This window comes from Python bivittatus, unplaced genomic scaffold (genome assembly GCF_059951505.1).
Source record: "Python bivittatus isolate LINGU-HERP-01145 unplaced genomic scaffold, Pbiv_v1 ctg000610_np1212, whole genome shotgun sequence".
Taxonomy (NCBI): domain Eukaryota; kingdom Metazoa; phylum Chordata; class Lepidosauria; order Squamata; family Pythonidae; genus Python; species Python bivittatus.
In genome coordinates, this window is record NW_028277088.1 from 20,893,018 (window position 1) to 20,915,675 (window position 22,658).

Here is a 22,658-nt window from a genome sequence, read left to right on the forward strand (position 1 = left end):
ATTGCTGTCTCTAGACACCAACTGAGGATGCAAAATTGCAGCTTGGGAGCCAACAGTACCCTCTTTATGGGCAAAGAGTCCCTTCAGACTGAAGGGGGCCAAAACTGGGGCTGCTTCTTTTGCATTGTGGGGGCAGGGGAGGGTAGGAAAGTAAGAGGAAAATAAATAATGTAAACCCATTTTAACTCTCAAAACTTCTAAAATCTCTCCCCCAAATGGCTTAGGCCTCATCCATGTTTATAGTGCTGCCCTTAATAAGTTGCAGATGCAACCTTGACATAAAGCTGCAATTTTATACATGCTTAAGAGGGAAGGAGTAAACAGAAATGACTTCTGAACAGATGTCAAGCCCTCCAATGCTGGGAAACTCAGAAAACAAGAACCACTTCATTTCTGGAATGATCTGTATTGCTAGTATGATAGCAATAAATCTTGATAACCTGCCAAAGCAATTCTCCAGATGAATTTATACCTAGCATAATTAAGGAATTATTCTGAGTCTTTTTCTCGTGCTCCCCTCTCACTTGGAACTTTAACAGCTCTACCCTCTCCTCCATATTCCCAAGGTCTACTAGATGTTCCATCACAACAGACACCCATAGAATCATGCTGCAAAGGCCTTATTTACAATTCATTATGGGCAGTGCAATTCTTATGCATATATTGGTATCCTATATACCTGAATATAGTATGAAGAAGAATACTGAAGATCTCCACTCAAAGAAGATCATAACAATTTAGTGGTACTCCAGGATGATGGTTCTCAGTAACTTGGTACAGCTTCTTGGTATACCCAGGGGTTTGGCTATATGTTTTCCTATATAACCAGTTGGGTGGTAGCACTCAAACTACTTTGGCTAATGTCAAAAACCAAAGTAGGGTTGGAACTGGTTACTGATTAGATGGGAGACCACTAGGAAATACCAGGCTATAGGCAAGATTGGGAAGTAAAAAAAAAATTGCAGAAGGTGGCTGCAATTAACTACTTTCATTCTGTTGCCAAGAAAACTACACAGACATATCCATACAATCACCAGAAGTCAAGTCCACTCAAAGGAGGCTTTACCTTTTGTTTACTGTCATACTTAATTATGCATAAAGAGACAAACCTTTGTTTCAAAATGTACAAATTGGATCTAAGAAATGCTGATCTGATCTCAGCATGCTACAAAATTACAGCTTATTCTCCATCTACTAACTGATCAGTGATTTCCCTCTCTTGCCCATTTTAACTATCTATAGGAACTTTATACTGTACAGGTAGGAGGGCTATGTGGTGCTTTAATTTTGATCTCTAAAATCTGCACAGCCTTAATAGCCATTGTGAAAAACTAAAAAACAAAACAAAGCAAAATCACCCCCCTCCCCCAGGTTGCAATCCAATGTATATGTAACTGAAGGAAGTATTTCTAAACATGGCATTTACTATTGACAAAACAAATGTATAATTAAGTAGCCTGGTGAGGAATGTTGCTATGTTCTCTTTGGTGTTGTATATTTTCTTAATTCCCATATCCTATCTGTGACATACTATAATTTACATTTTGAATAAACCAGATACATGGTGTAATTACCCTATGCCATTTGATCTCTCCAAATCCTTTCATTCTATAATATAACAAGGCTAATTATAGTCAGTTAAAGACAATTATTTTCTTAAAACTGAGCAGACTATTAAGGGTAGCACAGACTTTGAATTCTGATATTCTTAAAGTACCTCTGTATAATCTTCAGGTGTAGCTTGAGGACTTGAATCATCTAGGCTTATTACAAATAAACTACTCTGAATTGTTTCCAACAGAGACAGGTTCTTTGGATCAAGGCTGATAAGATAATCACGTGTCTAAGAGGCAAACAAAACAATTATTAAACACAAAAGCCCCTACTAATCTGTACCAAATGTCTCTTCAAAAAAAAAAAAAAAATCCCAACCTTTGCCCACGTGGTTCTTTCTTCAGATGTTAAGGCAGACAATCCTGGCCCTTCAGGTTCATTCTGACATTTCTTCTGGATGTAGGAAAGTTGCCTGTAAATAGTATAAATCCCAGGCATAAGTTAAAAATAATTAACATTTCCAATGCAAAATATCACTTAAGACCAATCATTTTTTCCTTAGGCCAGCATTTCAGTTAATAAAGATTGAAAATGAATCAAGTTTCCAGCTCCTTGTTAACTAAGCTACCCTAGACACATTCACCACTTCTATAAGTTACTTATCAAATATCAAAAGTAAAGTACTGCAGATATAGGATTAATCTCCTCTAATAGTTATAGTTATATTCTTTGATAGAGATTCTATACGGAGAAGAGTTATTACAATTAGCTCTAAGGAGGAACAATACTCCAATCATCCACCATTTTCAATGGCACTCAGATTATAAAATTGAAAGAAAATATGTCAGAAGTGTGCATGTTTATGAGAGAGAGGGAGAGGGAGGAGCTCAGCAACTGCAACAGAGTTTCTCCAAGTAGATATTATTTTTCCTCATTCTTCCTTAGCACAGTGATACTCCTCCCACCAGTTACTAATTATACTCTGAGGCATTTTGAAAGGGAAGAGAAACAAGCATGGCCATTATGTTTCAGGAAATAATGTAGCATTCTCTCTCCCATTCATTTCCATAGCGGAGTTCTTTGACGGTAAAACTCCCATTCAGCAAATATCTTTAACAATCATGAAGCAGTATCTTGATTTTAACATATATCCTTTTTGTTCTTGTTCAATGCACCTGGAATTTATTAGTTTCTGTCCTCCTGAAGTTGGGAATTGTAAATGTTACTTTCCTTTCCCTTTTTTTAAGTGTGGGAAACAAAATCTCAGCTAACTTTTATCATTTTCCCCTTCTACACTGAACAAGAGGCAATAAAAGGAGAGACACTCCAGAAAATGAACTTCTTAAGACACATAAAACTACTAAAAGTAGTAAAATTCACATTTAATTGTATTTAACAAAACAAAGCTATAAAATGCTACAAATCAGACCTAAAAAGAAAACATTGGACTGCAGTAATTTAACAAGAATGCAATCTGCATTCACCATAAAATGAGTGAAAAAATACATAGAAACTACAGTACAAAGGATATGATTAATACGGAAGCAACTTAAAATAACTCCTGATAAATATTACTTCAAAGCTGAATACAGCATCTCCCTCATAGGTCTCACACAGAAGCCCCTTAAATTTCCAAAATCTTCACTGACCAATTCTTTCTATTGGGTATATTTGGAGTATCAGTATGAATATGTTTACTGTCAAATTTATATAAAAAGAAACTACAGACTAGCAGGTTGTTTATAAAATTTATTCTAAACATACCTAAAAAGCTCTGGTGGGCTCAGAATATGACCATCATGTAAACCACTGAATTCAAAAATTCGACCTCGACACAACACTACCAGATGAGATGGACATTCACCTTCATTTTCTATAAGAAAAAGAAAAACTGTAATTCCTTCATACAGACATCTGTATAATCTTCATGAAATGCTTCCTAAGACGATGAGACAAAAAAAGTCAATACAATAACCCCTTTCTGTTATTAGCTATGTAGGCCAACATATTGGAGACTTCTGATTTATCTCAAATGAGCTGCATCTTCATTGTTTAGCGGAACGGTGGTCATCTGCAACCATACTTACTATTCCTGGCTCCCCAGCTGAATGGCAAAAACAAGAGAGTTGTTTTTCCACTGCTAACAGCAGAACTAACACACAGATTCTGAACAGGTGCAATAGGGGAGAAATTCTAACCACTGCTCTTCCCTAGCAATCCCATCTTCACATAGATGTTTTCCCATTCCTATCAAATAGCAGCTTTGTAGAATGAAAAAGCAGAATCTCCTCCTTCTGGAAAGGAAGAAGAAGATTTTATACTTGGATGGTGTAGCATGTCAATTGCACCAAGAGGGTTTTCTTGTTTTGATTTCACCCCATGCAAGAAGTAAGGGTTTTTTAAAACCATGTGCACTAAGCTGGGGTAAGCAGGTGTAGCAAATAATGTCTCCATCTGCATGTGTATATGCATTTGCAAGCACACACACACACATCTATACACAAACACACAAATTGGAGAAGCAAACATAGAGTAAACAAGCTGCATGCATCAACACACAGTGCACCAATGACAAGTCCAAAGTCCTGATTTAATTGTGTACAAACGCAGCTATTACTGGATACAGGTTCAAATGAAAAGAGTGTTGAAAATTCAGGGTGATATAAAATGCTTACTTAGAAACCAGTATTGGAAGTTCAAACAAATTTGCTTTGAACAAAGCACACAAGAAGCATCATTATACAACCCAATGCTTTGTATGCAAATTCAGAAATTAAATCCCACTGTGTTAACTTATACTTGTTTATACATATGCATGCTTAGGATTGTTGTCTTAAATAGTAATTTAAGTTTTGGTTTTGCTGGGCAAAGATAAATTACATTATTCATTACATTTATACACCACTTTTTACTACAGGTCCCCAAATGATTTTCAATTAATAGAATTATAGCAGGATATATAGATGGATGTATAATTTGTGCATTAACTGATGGCATGGTTCACATTTTGTGCTCTTTGGTGTAGATGGAGAAAGCAAAACTAACTAAAGGTGATTCAAGGTTTGGCTGATAGTAAAAAAGCCAGCCTGTAGAAACAGGGCTTCTTCTTCAGAAGAACTGAAAAACTATAAGATCATAAATTGTACTTGATATCTCTTTTTCCCCCACAGCTATGTTTTATTGCTTTTAATGAATTCCCTTCTCTGATTCCAAGTACATAATCACTACTTAGGGACTCAGGAGATCCACATAGGTTTACAAAAGGGACAAAACAGCTGTTGTCAAGTCTACAAAATCCAAACCCCAATTTAGAAGAATTCTTGTGAAACCAGGCTTGGTTCAGATAAATGCTCCTTTATTGGTTGATACATGCAGCTTGAAGCAAAGCACTGCTAAAACTAAAGCCTGTGTAAAGTTCCCTCTACTTATTACCCCCGCCCCCCACTTACTACATTGGCGGCAAAATCCTTTCTCACAGAATGGTGGCCTTGTGCATTCCTCCCATTGATAGCACAGTTCTTCCCAGCCTTCAGACTACCGCCAGTTTTGTCTGCATTTAGGTATTGCTGTAAATTCCCATATCAATTTGAGCGCCTCTCCATCTCATAGCAATAACACAAACACAACTATAAACTACCATTCCCCCCCCCAGATACAAATGGCAGAATCAAATCAAGCAAACACCCAATGACTGCTATAACTTCCTAAAATGATATTTGATTGATGCAGGTTCTGACCGCTGTTTTTTTTCACCAATGCACAATTTCCACATCCAATCTTCTACATTCTTACAGTAATTAAAAGTTAAAGCAGACCAAGTTTTTCAAAGGTAACATAAGTGAGCATACTTATAAAGATGACTATCTTACAAAGTTTCCTATCCTATACTTGCAACCCAGTATTTATAATTATTACATAATGTAGGTCTATGACATCAATGTAAGCCTAGATTTATCAATACAGGGTCATTTTGCTAGGATATCTGTGATGTCTGTTAATTTTCCATGACATCTCTTCTCACAGACAGAAAGGTTGCACAATGACAGGCCTGAATTCATATTAGATTTGTGAGCTTTGGATGAAATGCAGAATGGTTTAGGACATGCATCATAAGGTATTAATGCACAGAGCAATGCAGCACACAAAACACAAACAACATATCCACATTAATGCTCTGAAAAATTTCAGCAGACACAAAAATAACACCTTCTGTTTATAACATAGACAGGGATGAGTCTTGAAACAAAGCTTCAAGAAGTACTGTGCCAATATAACTAAGATTCTAGCCACCCCAGGACAAGGGGGGAAAAGAATGTCAGGTATCTTTCTAAGTGCTTATCCACATCTTCCTAATGGCAGTTCAAAGATGCCTTGTTAACCATTCTTTGAGGAAGTGTCCTTATGATAATGTCTTTCATCTCTACCCCATAGCTTAGGCCACCTAACTTTGTATTTAGCTGTTCTGAGGATAAAGTGGAATCCCCATGTTATTCCAATACAAGCTTTGCTGTACACTCAATTTATACCCAACTCCTATCGGTTGCAGCATACAAAGCACCTGCCCTTCAGTCATTCAACACTGTCCTCCATTGCTATTTTGCTTGGTGCTGTTGGACTGACATGGTACCTGACTTCTGCAGAAAGCTGCCTGCATAACGATTGATTGGCACTTTCTGAAGTGCAAGTCAGGTCTTACATGGGCTCCTTATTAACACATGTTTACAGCACTAGACCTCTTTGAAAACATATGATCAGGGATTTCCAGGGAAGAAATGGCAAACTGAAGATGGCTCTGCAAAAAGTAGAGCTTATGACCACAGCAGAATGAAGGGCCAGTGAGTAGACCAGCTCTTCATAATTCCCCTCTGGACAAGGAGAGGACTTGAGACACCCAAAAGTGCTCCAGACGGCTGCTTCCTGTGAGGAGACCACAAGACAGCAGTGTCTGGCAGATTTAGCGCTCTGGGAGACAAGGGAATAATCATCTTGCTCAAATTGCAGTTGGCGCCTTTAAAAGGACATTGGGTTCGCATACTTCCTTTTCTAATCACTTTCGGAAATTACTTGTTAACTACTTTTCAGCTATTAAGAACCTTTTTACGGCACTGGCTGAGTTTCCTTCAATCCTTAGCAAAAGAAGTTTCAAATACAAGTTTAAGGACTTAACAAATTAAGACTAATTTTCTGCACAGGTCAATTTCACCAGGAAATACAGTATTTTTAGCAGTACAGTTTTGTCCACTGCTTCTGCGGACAAGGGGACATACTTTTATACTATTTTTAATTTGTTGGAGGGCCCCATTATTCCTATGTTTCAGACTCATTGTTCATTCACCACCTGGACTTCCTCACTTCAGTTTTGGAGGCACTCATTGCCATGGTAGTGGTGATTATACATAGGCCAACTGCAATCATGTCCATCAATTCTGGAAACTAAAACCTATGGCACCAGATCAGGATTTGATGTCAGCAACCGCCATTTCTTGTTAAAAGTTTTAGGCACTCACCACTCTACTGAACAGTAGCCACTGTGGGAATGGCAAGATTGCTACAAACACTGCCAGCAAGATCATCATATAGAATGCTCTTCATAGCACCTTGGATGGGACAGAACAAATTAAACCAGCATACTTTTGTGCCACCTTACAGATTGGAGAAGTGTTAAAGCAACTTGCCTAGTGACCCACAAGTATTATTACCCTGCTATGCATTTTTATCTAATGAAAGACTGAAAAACTCTTCAGCCCTTTTAGTATTTTTCACAATAGCTGTCTTACTAAAAGGAATCAAACCATCTATTTGTCTCTGGATATCCACACTGCATACTAAATCATGGACCAAAGTGAACTGTAATGAGAGCAATTCTATCCAATGAACTCTTATTTTATACTTGTCTACTCATCTCACTATTAGATTTTATTCCCAGGTACATGGGTTTAAACTGCAAACTAAATATAACTATTGAGCAGCCATATGTATGCAATAAACATTGTACACACTGCATTGAAGCCATTTTCTTTTATTCAAAAATATATGTCATTTACCTGTCCTGAAATAATTAGCAATGGAGTCTTGAAGAATGCCTGGCACCTTGCAAGTGCAAAATAGCATTCGGAACTGATCCATGTCCAGGGGCTTATTGCCAGATTTATGTACAGCCAACTTTTCCCTGTAAGACAACATAATGTGTAAGTTATTGAAGATGCATGGACAAGCATGCATTTTATAACTAGGATCTAAACGAATGCTATATTTCAGTATGTTTCAATATATTTCAATAGTATATGTTCTGAAGGCCTATACTGTCTTTCCATATAATGTGATGTAGACAAGGCGCTCAAATTACTAAACTATCCTTCAAAAAGCACTACAGGTAGTCCTCGAGTTATGACTGCAATTGGGACTGGGATTGCTGTCGCTAAGCAATGTGGTCATAAAGTGTGACATGATGTGACTGCATCGCTTAGCAACAGCAGGTCATTAAGCAGGAAGCAGAGGGAGACCCAGGTAAGGAGTACAGGGGTGCCATGGTGGGTAGGGGAGGCCCTGGGAGGTCTGATGCAGACTGTGCATGAGTCAGGGGAGGGGGTGCTCAGTGTGGCACGAGCTCAGAAAGGCCAGGGAATGAGGGTGTGGGATGCACGTGTGAGAGTGCAGGGAGGCCATGGAAAGAGGGCATGGGGTGCATGCAATCACAGGGAGGCTGTGGAAAGAGGTCGCGGGCTACATGCATGTGTGTGCACGATTGCAGGGAAGACAAGGAAAGAGTGTGTGCGGTGTGTGAGTGTGTATGTGTGAGCACAGGGAGGCCAAGGAAAGAGGGCCCAGGATATGTGCAATCTCAGGGTGGCCATGGAAAGAGGGCATGGGGATGCGTGCGTGCGATCACAGGGAGGCCAAGGAAAGAGGAAGTGAGGTGTGTGCATACATGTGTGTAAGCACAGGGAGACGGGGGAAAGAGGGTGCAGTGTGTGCGAGCAAAGAAGGGAATGAGGGCACAGTGCATGTGAGCAAAGAAAGGTGGGGTGGTGGTGGGGGAGACTTACCTTGGTAACTTGCGACCTTCCTTGCTGGCCTCCCATTGCTTTGCTTGGGAGAAGCCGGCAGGGAAGGTCACAAATGGCAATCGTGTGACCACAGGACACTGCAACTGGTCGTAAGTGTGAGCTGGTTGCTAGGCACCAGAATTTGTTCACATGACCGCAAGTGCGCTGCAATGGCCGGAACTTTGAGGACTGGTCGTAAGTCCCTTCATTCAGCACCACTGTAAATTTGAACTGTCGCTGAACAAATGGTGGTAACTCGAGGACTACCTGTACAGAAATGCCCACTATTCTCTCAGTCTATTGTGTTTGTGCTCAGTTAAAAACAATGGTACCTATTCTAGCAGTCTTAATTTATAAGAAGACAATAATGTGCTTGGGTTCCTTCCCTGTTAGAATCCCACACTATAATTTTACAGATTTTAAAAATAAATCTGAGTTTTTGGGGACCTGCCCCAGGTAACCAGATATAAAATTAATATGAACTAAACTTAAATTGACTGTTAGGAATATTAACAACTCAGCAACAATAACATGATAAGTAACTGTACACAGCTATAATTACTACATTGAGATTTTAAATTTCTTACGTTCTCACTTGTTCCCAGAATTTCAAGGTGTGCCAGACAGATATGGATGTTCTTTCTATCTGAGTCCCTTCTTTAACTGGCCAATAATGTTCAAGATAAGGGCCTGGTCCTCCAAAATTACTATAGACTTGTGTCGGAAAACGGGATTCAAGATAGACCACATTCAGCCACCATTCTTCCAGCTGAAAAGAAAAAGCAGTTAACAACAGGAGGAATCTTTAACATAGTTATTTGTTAAGTTCAGGTTGTATCTCATGGCTAAGACTGAAAGCACAGCACAAAACATTTGGTACAACAAAGAAATGCTGTTCAAACAGCAATCCTTCATCCTACACTACAGAACACATATCAAATCAAGCAACTCTTAAAATAATTTCAGATCTGTTCAAAGGAAAAAGATTTCTAGTGGGATTTGCTATTCAAAAAAGCAGTTTCCTGTTGAATTAGATTCTGCTAATGTGACTTTTTTTTTTCCCTAAGAGACAGTATCATAATATTGATAAGGACCAGAACCTAGACTGGATTCTGATACCATACTCAGCCATGGCTTGCTGAAAAATTACAATAACTACAGGGTTGGGTTAACACATTATAATAGATAAACCATGGTTTATACATGACAACTGCAAGGTTCACAAACATGCTAAGTCAAACCAACAAACCCACATTATGGTTTAGTGTAATGTGTGAACACAATGTCAATCTTTGCATATTTTCTTACTTATTATTATACAGAATGACTGGGAAAAAAATTGCCTTTCTTGAAAACATACCCAATTTTTCTTCACTGTAGCCCTTTCAAGTAATTTTTGATGTAGCTCCTTTCCAATGCCATTCTCAAATCTTTTGACTATGTCCTGCGTTCTTTGATATTCTTCTTGATTTAGGAAAGGCCTCACTGTAAAACATAAATCGTAAAAAGATGTTTTAAACACATTTACATCTCTACTTCAAGCTGTATTACTGCTCCATCTTTATTCAAAAATGGGTTTCAAATAAACAAACAAAACTTCTAGAGATTGCATCTCTTTTGGGATTTACAGTGGGGCAAAAAAGGATTTAGTCAGCCACCAATTGTGCAGGTTCTCCCACTTAAAAAGATGAGAGAGGCCTCTAATTTTCATCATAGGTATACCTCAACTATGAGAGACAAAATGGGGAAAAAAATCCAGAAAATCACATTGTCTGATTTTTAAAGAATTTATTTGCAAATCATGGTGGAAAATAAGTATTTGGTCAATATCAAAAGTTCATCTCAATACTTTGTTATATATCCTTTGTTGGCAATGACAGAGGTCAAACGTTTTCTGTAAGTCTTCACAAGGTTTTCACACACCGTTGCTGGTATTTTGGCCCATTCCTCCATGCAGATCTCCTCTAGAGCAGTGATGTTTTGGGGCTGTCACTGGGCAACACGGACTTTCAACTCCCTCCAAAGGTTTTCCATGGGGTTGAGATCTGGAGACCGGCTAGGCCACTCCAGGACCTTGAAATGCTTCTTACGAAGCCACTCCTTTGTTGCCCAGGCGGTGTGTTTGGGATCATTGTCATGCTGAAAGACCCAGCCACGTTTCATCTTCAATGCCCTTGCTGATGGAAGGAGGTGTTCACTCAAAATCTCACGATACATGGCCCCATTCATTCTTTCCTTTACACGGATCAGTCGTCCTGGTCCCTTTGCAGAAAAACAGCCCCAAAGCATGATGTTTACACCCCCATGCTTCACAGTAGGTATGGTGTTCTTTGGATGCAACTCAGCATTCTTTCTCCTCCAAACACGACGAGTTGAGTTTAGACCAAAACGTTCTACTTTGGTTTCATCTGACCATATGACATTCTCCCAATCCTCTTCTGGATCATCCAAATGCTCTCTAGCAAACTTCAGACAGGCCCGGACATGTACTGGCTTAAGCAGGGGGACACATCTGGCACTGCAGGATTTGAGTCCCTGGTGGCGTACTGTGTTACTGATGGTAGCCTTTGTTACTTTGGTCCCAGCTCTCTGCAGGTCATTCACTAGGTCCCCCGTGTGGTTCTGGGATTTTTGCTCACCGTTCTTGTGATCATTTTGACCCCACGGGGTGAGATCTTGCATGGAGCCCCAGATCGAGGGAGATTATCAGTGGTCTTGTATGTCTTCCATTTTCTAATTATTGCTCCCACAGTTGATTTCTTCACACCAAGCTGCTTGCCTATTGCAGATTCAGTCTTCCCAGCCTGGTGCAGGTCTACAATTTTGTTTCTGGTGTCCTTCAACAGCTCTTTGGTCTTGGCCATAGTGGAGTTTGGAGTGTGACTATTTGAGGTTGTGGACAGGTGTCTTTTATACTGATAACAAGGTCAAATAGGTGCCATTACTACAGGTAACGAGTGGAGGACAGAGGAGCCTCTTAAAGAAGTAGTTACAGGTCTGTGAGAGCCAGACATCTTGCTTGTTTGTAGGTGACCAAATACTTATTTTCCACCATGATTTGCAAATAAATTCTTTAAAAATCAGACAATGTGATTTTCTGGATTTTTTTTCTCATTTTGTCTCTCATAGTTGAGGTATACCTATGATGAAAATTAGAGGCCTCTCTCATCTTTTTAAGTGGGAGAACTTGCACAATTGGTAGCTGACTAAATCCTTTTTTGCCCCACTGTATTTGTAACTCTCAAATGGAAATAGATATGGGCCGTACTGCCAAATAAACAAATAACTATTTTATAGAAGCCAGAGACAACTGTTTGCAAAGTTTGAGTTGAGAATTAATGTGATTAGAGTAATCAAATCAGCTTACAGAATTCTTTAACACTACAAACTCAGAAGTGTGAAAGAGATAATTTCTCTAGATTATCAGAAACTAGACATCTATTCCTGTAGAATTCAAAAAGGCAGGTGTGGACTAAACTTTACAGATCAAGCCCTTTATTGCTAAGCTGTAAAACTGGAGAAACTGTTTGATTCATACGCTTATGAAACTTTTTTTTTTATACAAGGATTTTTATACAGAGAATGGTATTACCTGAACATAAATACATTTAGCAAAATAATAAGATTTGGAACATATTTGCAAATACAGGTAATACCTGTCAGAAATCACATTTTAAAGGTATTTGTTCTTCTTTTCCATTTATATTTTAAACATTTTTATATTAAATTAATTTTGTTTTTATGTCATATATTTTAATTACAGTACTGTGCAAAAGTTTTAAGCAGGTGTGAAAAAATGCTGTAAAGTAAGAATGCTTTCAAAAATATATATTGTAATTGTTTATGTTTATCAATTTACAAAATGCAAAGTGAGAGAACAGAAGAGAAATCCAAATCAAATCAATATTTGGTGTGACTACGCTTTGGCTTCAAACCAGCATCAATTCTTACACTTGTACACTTTGTACACTTGCACAAAGTCAGGGATCTTGTAGGATTAGAGTCAGGTGTATGATTAACCAATTATACCAAGCAGGTGCCAATGATAATCAATTTCATATGGAGGTTGAAACACAGTCATTAACTGAAACAGAAATAGCTGCATAGGAGGCTTAAAACTGGGTGAGGAACAGCCGAACTCTGCTATTAAGGTGAGGTTGTGGAAGACAGTTTCATGTCACAGGTCATACACCATGGCAAGACTGAGCACAGCAACAAGACACAAGGTAATTAAACTGCATCAGCAAGGTCTCTCCCAGGCAAAAATTTCAAAGCAGACTGGGGTTTCAAGATGTGCTGTTCAAGCTCTTTTGAAGAAGCACAAAGAAATGGGCAACGCTGAAGACTGTAGACGCAATGGTCAGCCAAGGAAACTTAATGCAGCAGATGAAAGACACATCATGCTTACTTCCCTTTGATACTGGAAGATGTCCAGCAGTGCCATCAGCACAGAACTGGCAGAAACCAGTGGGACCAGGTACACCCATCTACTGTCTGGAGAAGTCTGGTCAGAAGTGGTCTTCATGGAAGGTCTTCATGGAAGAATTGTGGCCAAAAAGCCATACCTCTGATGTGGAAACAAGGCTAAGTGACTCAGCTATGGACTGATATACATAGGAACTGGGGTGCAGAAAAATGGCAGCAGGTGCTCTGGACTGATGAGTCAACATTTGAAATATTTGGCTGTAGCAGGAGGCAGTTTGTTCACCAAAGGGTTGGAGAGCAGTACAATAATGAGTGTCTGCAGGCAACAGTGAAGCATGATGGAGGTTCCTTGCAAGTTTGGGCAGCATTTCTGCAAATGGAGTTGGAGATTTGGTCAGGATCAATGGTGTCCTCAATGCTGAGAAATACAGGCAGATACTTATCCATCATGCCATACCATCAGGGAGGTGTGTGATTGGCCCAAAATTTATTCTGCAGCAGGACAATGACCCCAAACATACAGCCAATGTCATTAAGAACTATCTTTAGCATAAAGAAGAACAAGGAGTCCTGGAAGTGATGGTTTGGCCCCCACAGAGCCCTGATCTCAACATCATTGGGTCTGTCTGGGATTACATGAAGAGACAGAAGGATTTGAGGCAGCCTACATCCACAGGAGATCTGTGGATAGTTCTCCAAGATGTTTGGAACAACCTACCTGCCAGGTTCCTTCAAAAACTGTGTGCAAGTATACCTAGAAGAATTGATGCTGTTTTGAAGACAAAGGGTGGTCACACCAAATATTGATTTGATTTGGATTTCTCTTCTGTTTGCCCACTTTGCATTTTTTAAATTGATAAACATAAACAATTACAATATATATTTTTGAAAGTATTCTTACTTTACAGCATTTTTTCACACCTGCCTAAAACTTTTGCGCAGTACTGTGTGTATTTTTTATTGACTATAAACTGCCTGGAGATGACTTGGGCATAAGAAGTACTATAACAATGGATGAGATAATTAGATAAGTTGTACTGACAGAATATATGGTAGTAACTCTAGGATGTGGTTCATGACTTGGGAGCAGCAAGTGGAAGCTGTATCTGGGGAGCTTTCACCCAGATTCAGTCAATGCATTCCTTATGACCCTTTCTAGACCATGATACCAGGTGACAGCAACTCATACATGGATCATCACTTTGCTTTTTTTGGGGTGGGGGGATGCCCTCAAGTATGTGTTGACTTCTAGTGACTGCCTGCAGTAGTTCCTGCAGTTTTCTTGGCAAGATTTTTGGAAGTGGCTTGCCACTGTTTTCTTCCTAGGGCTGAAAGAGAGTGACAGGCCAAGGTCACCCAGTTGGCTTCATGACTAATGCAAGAATAGAACTCATGGTCTCCTGGTTCCTAGCCGGGTACCTTAACTACTACACAAAACTGTCTTTCTTTCTAAATCTACAGCAGTAGAAAAGCCCCTTGCTGAGGAATAATAATTATTAATAGAAGAGAATATATGTAGCTCAGGGTTGAACTGTGGAGTCCTTGGGGTTCTCTGAGCTTGGTTGTTTGCTTACAGATGTTTTGTTACCTGTCTAGGTAACATCTTCAGTGCTAGAAGGGAGTGGGGTTTGCTCTCTGTTTATATACAGTAATTTGCCCTGTCAGTGTTAGTGGGGGAGTTGTTTTCTCCTTGGTGTTCCTTGATTAGCTTGTTGTTTATTGCTTGATTGTCCCAACTCATCTTAAAATTTTCTGTAAATAGGATAATGCTATACCTTTTCTTCAGCAAACCAGTAGATAAGACATTAAATAGTGCTAAAATAAAGGCTTTCCTGAGAGAAACAGGTAGGATGTTAAAAACTCTTTAGTCTTATTCAGGTACAGAGAGGGTCTACAAAAATGCCCTTCATTATATTTCTGCAGTATAAGTCAAGAACTCTGTTTCATTTCAATAAGCCAAGCATAATCAAGGATTTTGCTGAGAAGCTGCAATAGGCTAGATCCCCGATATTTTTTTTCTAGGAGGAAACAAATCCATTAGTAAAAATGAACTGAAATGGGAACGTGCACCAAAAAGCCAATTTTACCCAGCATTTCATATGGCAAAGTCCCATACAAGACTCTACAAGGGTGAAATCAAGCTCCAAATGAAAGAACATGTTAGGCATACATTACAGAATACAGAGCAGGGTTCTTAGAAATTTGGACTGGATTGCTTATAAAGCGCTCATGTTTTTATAGAAGTAGAGTCTGCCCTGTTTAACAGAAGGTTAACACCTTTGCTCTAAACAGCTTAGCAACGGCTGGAACAAAATTGTGTCTGGTGAAACTAAAATTTTAATCTGTTCAATCTGAGGACCATTAATTTTCCATTTATGATAACTGATGCCATAGTTAGTAAAACCATTTTAAGTTTAAAATAGTAAATTTCCAGTTCTTCACAACAAAATGTTGCAAGGGCTCACAGGCTTTGCCTTTGCAAATCTTAGTCTGTCATAGAATGACTTCATTCTCAGCATAAAATAGAATGGAGATGGAATTGTTACCTGACATTACAGGGTGAAACTCACTTTTCAGTAGCGTTTTTAACTACAGAGTCTATATAAAAATTAAACAAAAACTGAGCAAGAATACACCCCCAATATCCTTCAAGATAGGAGTTGAGGCAATGGGATTTCCAGTGATGGTATAGCTAAGAGGCATGAAGATGTTCTCATGTATTACCATGATCAGCCACAGTAGGCATTGATCTATAGAAAGGGGCTGCTAGTTTCCTCCCCAGCCTTACTCTAGAGATGGAATCAAAAGCGGTCTTCAAGTCAATGAAAGCACCACAAAGAGTTCCTCTTGGGCATCTGGAACATTTTTTCTCCAAGTGATGAAGTATAATATATTAGTTAAATGTTGATCATCTGGTTCTGAAGACAACTTGTTCCTTGCCAAATCTTTCTCTTGCATCAGCCAATCTATGAGTTTCATGTAAAGAAGTTTACTTATTTGTTAGATTTATATTCCACATTTCTTTCAGGAGCTTTTTGTTGGTAGCACTTACTAAACTCATTGGGTGGTAATTGGCAAGGTTAATATTGTCTCTTTTCTTAAAAACTGAAACTATTATAGATCGGCCCCATTCTTTAGGCATCTACAAGGACTGATTAGTGCCAGTAAATAGGGAGCCAAGAAAGGATCCCATCAATCTAAATTTGAGTCATCTCTCAAAGCAGTGGAAAGTTATGAGAACAGGAGACAGAGATAGCACACTTATTCTTAATCTCACTCCTCACATGTTGACTCTACAAAGAACAGCTAAATAGATTCTGTATCTTTAATAAAATAGGACTGGAACAAAGTTGCGTAATTAACGGATTGAATGAGTCACTGCATATGACAATATGTGTAAGCCAGAGATCAAACAGTTGTTATTTCTAGTAGTTACCCAATTTCGAGCAACAAGACAATTAAAAGTTACATACCTGCATCAAGGTATTTCTTTAGAGATTCATCAAGAGGAGGAACAGGCAGTGAAGGCAAGGAATTCTGATATTGAAACGTACGTTCTTCAGAAGAATCAGTTACTTGGTTTTCCATTATGTTGATCTATGGCAAGTAATATTTTTCATTGTGACATTTGTATTGGTGCAATTTGCTTACCCTTTTAGAATCTAGATCATGTATATTTATGTATGAGAGCAAAACAGGAATAAAAATTAGTTCGTGTTTATGTAACCTTTATGCCCAGAGAAACTTACCTCACCCAATTCTCATTGTTCTGTTACTTACATACATATATAGTTCCCCCACCTGTTTGGTTTGTTATACAATAATTAGAACTTGCTTTAATTCTATTGGTGTTTAATATGATGGACTCAGTTACAGTGGCGATGAGTGCGCCATTGAGAGACTTCAAAGAACAGGTTAGGGATAGATCGTCTTGGAGAAAATCTATCTATGCGGTCACTAGGACTCTATGGCACATAATCATCATAATCAATTACCAGTCATTTAGGGTGCTACGTAGGATCAGCCATCTATATCTACAATGAGCATCTTCCAAACCAAAGAAAACAGACAACACTCCTTGCAACTCTTTAGAATTTTAGAAGACTGTACAAACTTCTTTTGCAAGTCAGCACATCAAATGGCTTTTCAAAAAATAGAAATTAATAACATGGTACTCTTGTCTTTACAGTTAAAAGTCCAAAGCCACACCTCTCATTTGTGATACATCACATTTGGCCAGATCCTCAAATCATATCTGATTACTAAGAACAGTGGTTGAAAAAATATATTTACAAAAACATTTTATCATGAGTCTAAATGTGAAAAATATTTAGCCATTTGAACAGCATGTGTCAATGTTATTTAATGTTCTATTTTTTGTTTTTGTATAAGCTCCCATAAACATATACAGTGGGGCAAAAAAGTATTTAGTCAGCCACCAATTGTGCAAGTTCTCCCACTTAAAAAGATGAGAGAAGCCTGTAATTTTCATCATAGGTATACCTCAACTATGAGAGACAAAATGAGAAAAAAAATCCAGAAAATCACATTGTCTGATTTTTAAAGAATTTATTTGCAAATCATGGTGGAAAATAAGTATTTGGTCACCTACAAACAAGCAAGATGTCTGGCTCTCACAGACCTGTAACTACTTCTTTAAGAGGCTCCTCTGTCCTCCACTCGTTACCTGTAGTAATGGCACCTGTTTGACCTTGTTATCAGTATAAAAGACACCTGTCCACAACCTCAAATAGTCACACTCCAAACTCCACTATGGCCAAGACCAAAGAGCTGTTGAAGGACACCAGAAACAAAATTGTAGACCTGCACCAGGCTGGGAAGACTGAATCTGCAATAGGCAAGCAGCTTGGTGTGAAGAAATCAACTGTGGGAGCAATAATTAGAAAATGGAAGACATACAAGACCACTGATAATCTCCCTCGATCTGGGGCTCCATGCAAGATCTCACCCCGTGGGGTCAAAATGATCACAAGAACGGTGAGCAAAAATCCCAGAACCACACGGGGGGACCTAGTGAATGACCTGCAGAGAGCTGGGACCAAAGTAACAAAGGCTACCATCAGTAACACAGTACGCCACCAGGGACTCAAATCCTGCAGTGCCAGATGTGTCCCCCTGCTTAAGCCAGTACATGTCCGGGCCTGTCTGAAGTTTGCTAGAGAGCATTTGGATGATCCAGAAGAGGATTGGGAGAATGTCATATGGTCAGATGAAACCAAAGTAGAACGTTTTGGTCTAAACTCAACTCGTCGTGTTTGGAGGAGAAAGAATGCTGAGTTGCATCCAAAGAACACCATACCTACTGTGAAGCATGGGGGTGTAAACATCATGCTTTGGGGCTGTTTTTCTGCAAAGGGACCAGGACGACTGATCCGTGTAAAGGAAAGAATGAATGGGGCCATGTATCGTGAGATTTTGAGTGAACACCTCCTTCCATCAGCAAGGGCATTGAAGATGAAACGTGGCTGGGTCTTTCAGCATGACAATGATCCCAAACACACCGCCTGGGCAACAAAGGAGTGGCTTCGTAAGAAGCATTTCAAGGTCCTGGAGTGGCCTAGCCAGTCTCCAGATCTCAACCCCATGGAAAACCTTTGGAGGGAGTTGAAAGTCCGTGTTGCCCAGCGACAGCCCCAAAACATCACTGCTCTAGAGGAGATCTGCATGGAGGAATGGGCCAAAATACCAGCAACAGTGCGTGAAAACCTTGTGAAGACTTACAGAAAACGTTTGACCTCTGTCATTGCCAACAAAGGATATATAACAAAGTATTGAGATGAACTTTTGATATTGACCAAATATTTATTTTCCACCATGATTTGCAAATAAATTCTTTAAAAATCAGACAATGTGATTTTCTGGATTTTTTTCCCCATTTTGTCTCTCATAGTTGAGGTATACCTATGATGAAAATTAGAGGCCTCTCTCATCTTTTTAAGTGGGAGAACCTGCACAATTGGTGGCTGACTAAATACTTTTTTGCCCCACTGTACAGTTTAATTGCAAAATAAAATATATAAGAATAATTTTGATAGATTTTCATGCTTCTTTGGAGTTCATTTTTCTCGCCCTTTCTTTTTGCATATATTAAAAGTAATTTTAAAAATCTATTTTTCCTTATTGTTATGTCTACTGTTAATGTGAATGTTAAGTTATAAAAACTGCTAGAGAAAATTGGCTAGCACTTATAATGTTGCTTATACAGTGCATTCGGAAAGTATTCAGACCCCCTTCACTTTTTCAATTTTATATGATGTTATGTTGTACCCTGATACTATAATCATTCAAATTCATTTTTTTCCTCATTAATCTACACTCAGTACCCCATAATGACAAAGTGAAAACAGAATTTTAGAAATGTCTGTAATTTATTAAAAGGGAAAAACTGAAATATCACATGTACTTAAATATTCAGACCCTTTACTCAGTACTATGTTGAAGCACCTTCGGCAGCAATTACAGCCTCGAGTCCTTTTCAGTATAACACGACAAGCTTTGCACATCTGGATTGGGGGATTTTCTGCCATTCTTCTTTGCAAATCCTCTCAAGCTCAATCAGGTTGGATGGGGACCATTGGTGGAGAGCCCTTTTCAGGTCTCTCCAGAGATGTTCAAGAGGGTTCAAGTCAGAGCTCTGGCTGGGCCACTCTAGGACATTCACGGAGTTGTCCCTAAGTCATTCCTGTGTTGTCTTGGCTGTGTGCTTAGGATCACTGTCATGTTGGAAGGTGTACCTTCGGCCCAGTCTGAGGTCCTGAGTGCTGTGGAACAGGTTCTCATTGAGGATATCTCTGTCCTTTGCGCCATTCAGCTTTCCCTCAACCCTGACCAGTCTCCCAGTCCCTGCTGCTGAAAAACACCCCACAGCATGATGCTGCCACCACCATGCTTCACTGTTGGGATGGTATTGGGCAGGTGATGAGTGGTGCCTGGTTTCCTCCAGACATAACGTTTAGAATTAAGGCCAAACAGTTCAATCTTGGTTTCATCAGACCAGAGAATCTTGTTCCTCACAGTCTGAGAGTCCTTCCAGTGCTTTTTTACAAACTCCAAGTGGGCTTTCATGTGTTTTGAACTGAGTAGAGGCTTCCGTCTAGCCACTGTGCCATAAAACCCAGATCGGTGGAGGGCTGCAGTGATGGTTGTCCTTCTGGAACTTTGTCCCATCTCCACACAGGATCTCTGGAGCTCAGTCAGAGTGACCATCGGGTTCTTGGTCACCTCTCTTACTGAGGGTCTTTTCCCCCGATTGCTCAGTTTGGCCAGGCGACCAGCTCTTGGAAGAGTCCTGGTTGTGCCAAACTTCTTCCATTTGAGAATTATGGAGGCCACTGTGCTCTTGGGAACCTTCAGTGCAGCAGAAAATTTTTTGTAGCCTTCTCCAGATCTGTGCCTTGCAATAATCCTGTCTCTGAGCTCTGCAGGCAGTTCCTTTGACCTCATGGCTTTTGCTCTGATACAGTATGCATTGTCAGCTGTGAGGCCTTCTACAGAGAGGTGTGAGCCTTTCCAAATCATGTCCAATAAATTTAATTTACTACAGGTGGACTCCAATCAAGGTGTAGAAACAACTCAGCAGCTATCAAGAGAAATGGGAGGCACCTGAGCAAAATTTCAAGTGTTGTTGTAAAGGGTCTGAATACTTATGCCAATGTGATAGTTCAGTTTTTCCTTTTTCATACATTTACAAACATTTCTAAAATTATGTTTTCACTTTGTCATTATGGGGTACTGAGTGTAGATTGATGAGAAAAAAAATGAATTTGAACGATTGTAGTATCAGGCTGCAACATAACAAAATTGAAAAAAGTGAAGGGAGTCTGAATATTTTCCGAATGCACTGTAATAACAGATATAGTTCTCTTAAGTATTTACACTGAATATTTTTAAAAAATAAGTTGCAAAGGCTTAATATAACTGCTACTTTCATTATCACTCTGCTCCTTTTCCACCCTGTTATACAATTCCAGAAATGTATGGATTATGTCTCTCAATACATCTCTGCATCTTCCAAGTTAGGTTTTATGTCTTGCTAGTTTAAAACAAACTCCACCCTACCCATTTTCTGCAGCTGTTGCTTACAGTATATGTCAAATTTAATATTACAATTTTTTGCCACCCAAAGTTTCACAGCAAGGATAACTTTCTATAACCCAGGAATATGGAAACAAATCTAGAAATGCTAGGAGCAGCTACTGAAAAAGGCATTATTCCTAAGAACCCTGAACCCTGATCAAACACACAATGTTTCTAAAGCTTTTACATTTACTGAGTTTGGCTTTAACTATTAAAATGCTACAATGCATAACAAACAATATTTTTTCTAAAAAACAATCAAATAATATAACCATATTGCTATTATATTACATCCCCAGCTGGGGCACAAAGAATTGCTCCTTTATGCATTTTATAAGTTGCAATTAGTAAGTAAGAATGCGCACATTCTGGTTTTATTTCAAGTCATGTGCTACATGCAATATCAAATTAAATTATGTGCCATGGTGTTCTGTGCAATATATTGTATTTATATTAGCAGTAACCTTTGCTCCAGTTCTCTCCATTCCCTTTGTTTACCAGCAACACGCTCAACAGCCCTACCCGGTTTCACTGCTGTTTGTTATGGAACGTTCAAAAAAGTTCGCGGTGCACTTATCCAGGAGAATTAGGAAACATGCTTTTGGTGTTACAGCTGAATTCTTATTCTGCTATATCATTGCAAAATAAAAGTAAAAACAAAACACTTGCTGAGATGGGTGTTCATTTAAGGTTCCTCCACTTCGTGCCTTCCGGGCAGATTAGTCTTTGATTCTCTTACAACTTTGCCCACACTGGTTTTAGGATGAAGGGTGTTGAAAGGGAACACATTTGGGAGGCCCCAGATTGGAGAACATGGATCTCAGTATTATCCCAAATGATCTGATGAATGTTTAGGGAGTCAGTCTAGCACAGTTTTTCTTAAACGTTTTTCTCTCAGGACCCCTTCCCACTTTTAAAAATTATGGAGGACCCCAAAAGAGCTTTGGTTTGATGGGCCATATTGTATTGATCAATATTTACCAGATTAAAAATTAAAACTGACACATTCACTGCCACTTCTCACGACTGATGGGATTTTAGTATGGTATTATTTTTCAATATAGGCTGGCAAGTAATTTTGATTTCAAGGACACCTGAGAAGGCCTTGGGAGACCCCAAGTCCTAGGACCACCCTTTAAAAACACTGGTCTAGCCAACAGAAAGGTCCCATAAGCTATTTTTAGGCATGTTGTGCCGAGGTCGTAGTCACAAGCCTTTGATGTCCTGCCATGGTAAATATTGTCAGTGGGGGAGAATTAAGTTTTTAGGGACGATGTTTACACTCAACAACGCCTGGTGGCTTTTCTATGTCCCTGCAGAACGGCACACAGCTCCGTGTCTGTGCGTCCGTGCGAAGAGTTTTTGTTTCCGACGAGCGGAGACACCCTGCTAGATCCAGACCCCTGAAGCTGGCGGGGCAGGAGAGGGTCAGGGCGAGAGGCCAAGAAAATAACGGGGCGTCAGAGTAACGACCCTCCCTCAGCGAAAGGGCCTCTGGAGAACTAGGGCCGAGGACGCGGGGAGCCTCCCGACTTC

The 22,658-nt window shown here is 39.4% G+C and overlaps 1 protein-coding gene across 2 annotated transcripts in view; it reads right to left on the minus strand.

Annotated features, from left to right (window-relative positions):
- CROT (carnitine O-octanoyltransferase) overlaps nucleotides 1-22,658 on the minus strand; it is a 30,487-nt gene that overhangs the window by 7,457 nt on the left and 372 nt on the right. For both annotated transcript variants that reach the window (XM_088150480.1, XM_007424705.3), the window contains exons 2-8: nucleotides 16,499-16,622; nucleotides 9,961-10,085; nucleotides 9,188-9,369; nucleotides 7,599-7,723; nucleotides 3,319-3,427; nucleotides 1,933-2,026; nucleotides 1,718-1,843 (exon numbers count right to left, since the gene is read on the minus strand). In XM_088150480.1, the coding sequence (XP_088006606.1) occupies nucleotides 1,718-1,843; nucleotides 1,933-2,026; nucleotides 3,319-3,427; nucleotides 7,599-7,723; nucleotides 9,188-9,369; nucleotides 9,961-10,085; nucleotides 16,499-16,613 (876 nt within the window). In that variant the 5' untranslated portion in view covers nucleotides 16,614-16,622. The remainder of the gene's footprint in view (nucleotides 1-1,717; nucleotides 1,844-1,932; nucleotides 2,027-3,318; nucleotides 3,428-7,598; nucleotides 7,724-9,187; nucleotides 9,370-9,960; nucleotides 10,086-16,498; nucleotides 16,623-22,658) is intronic.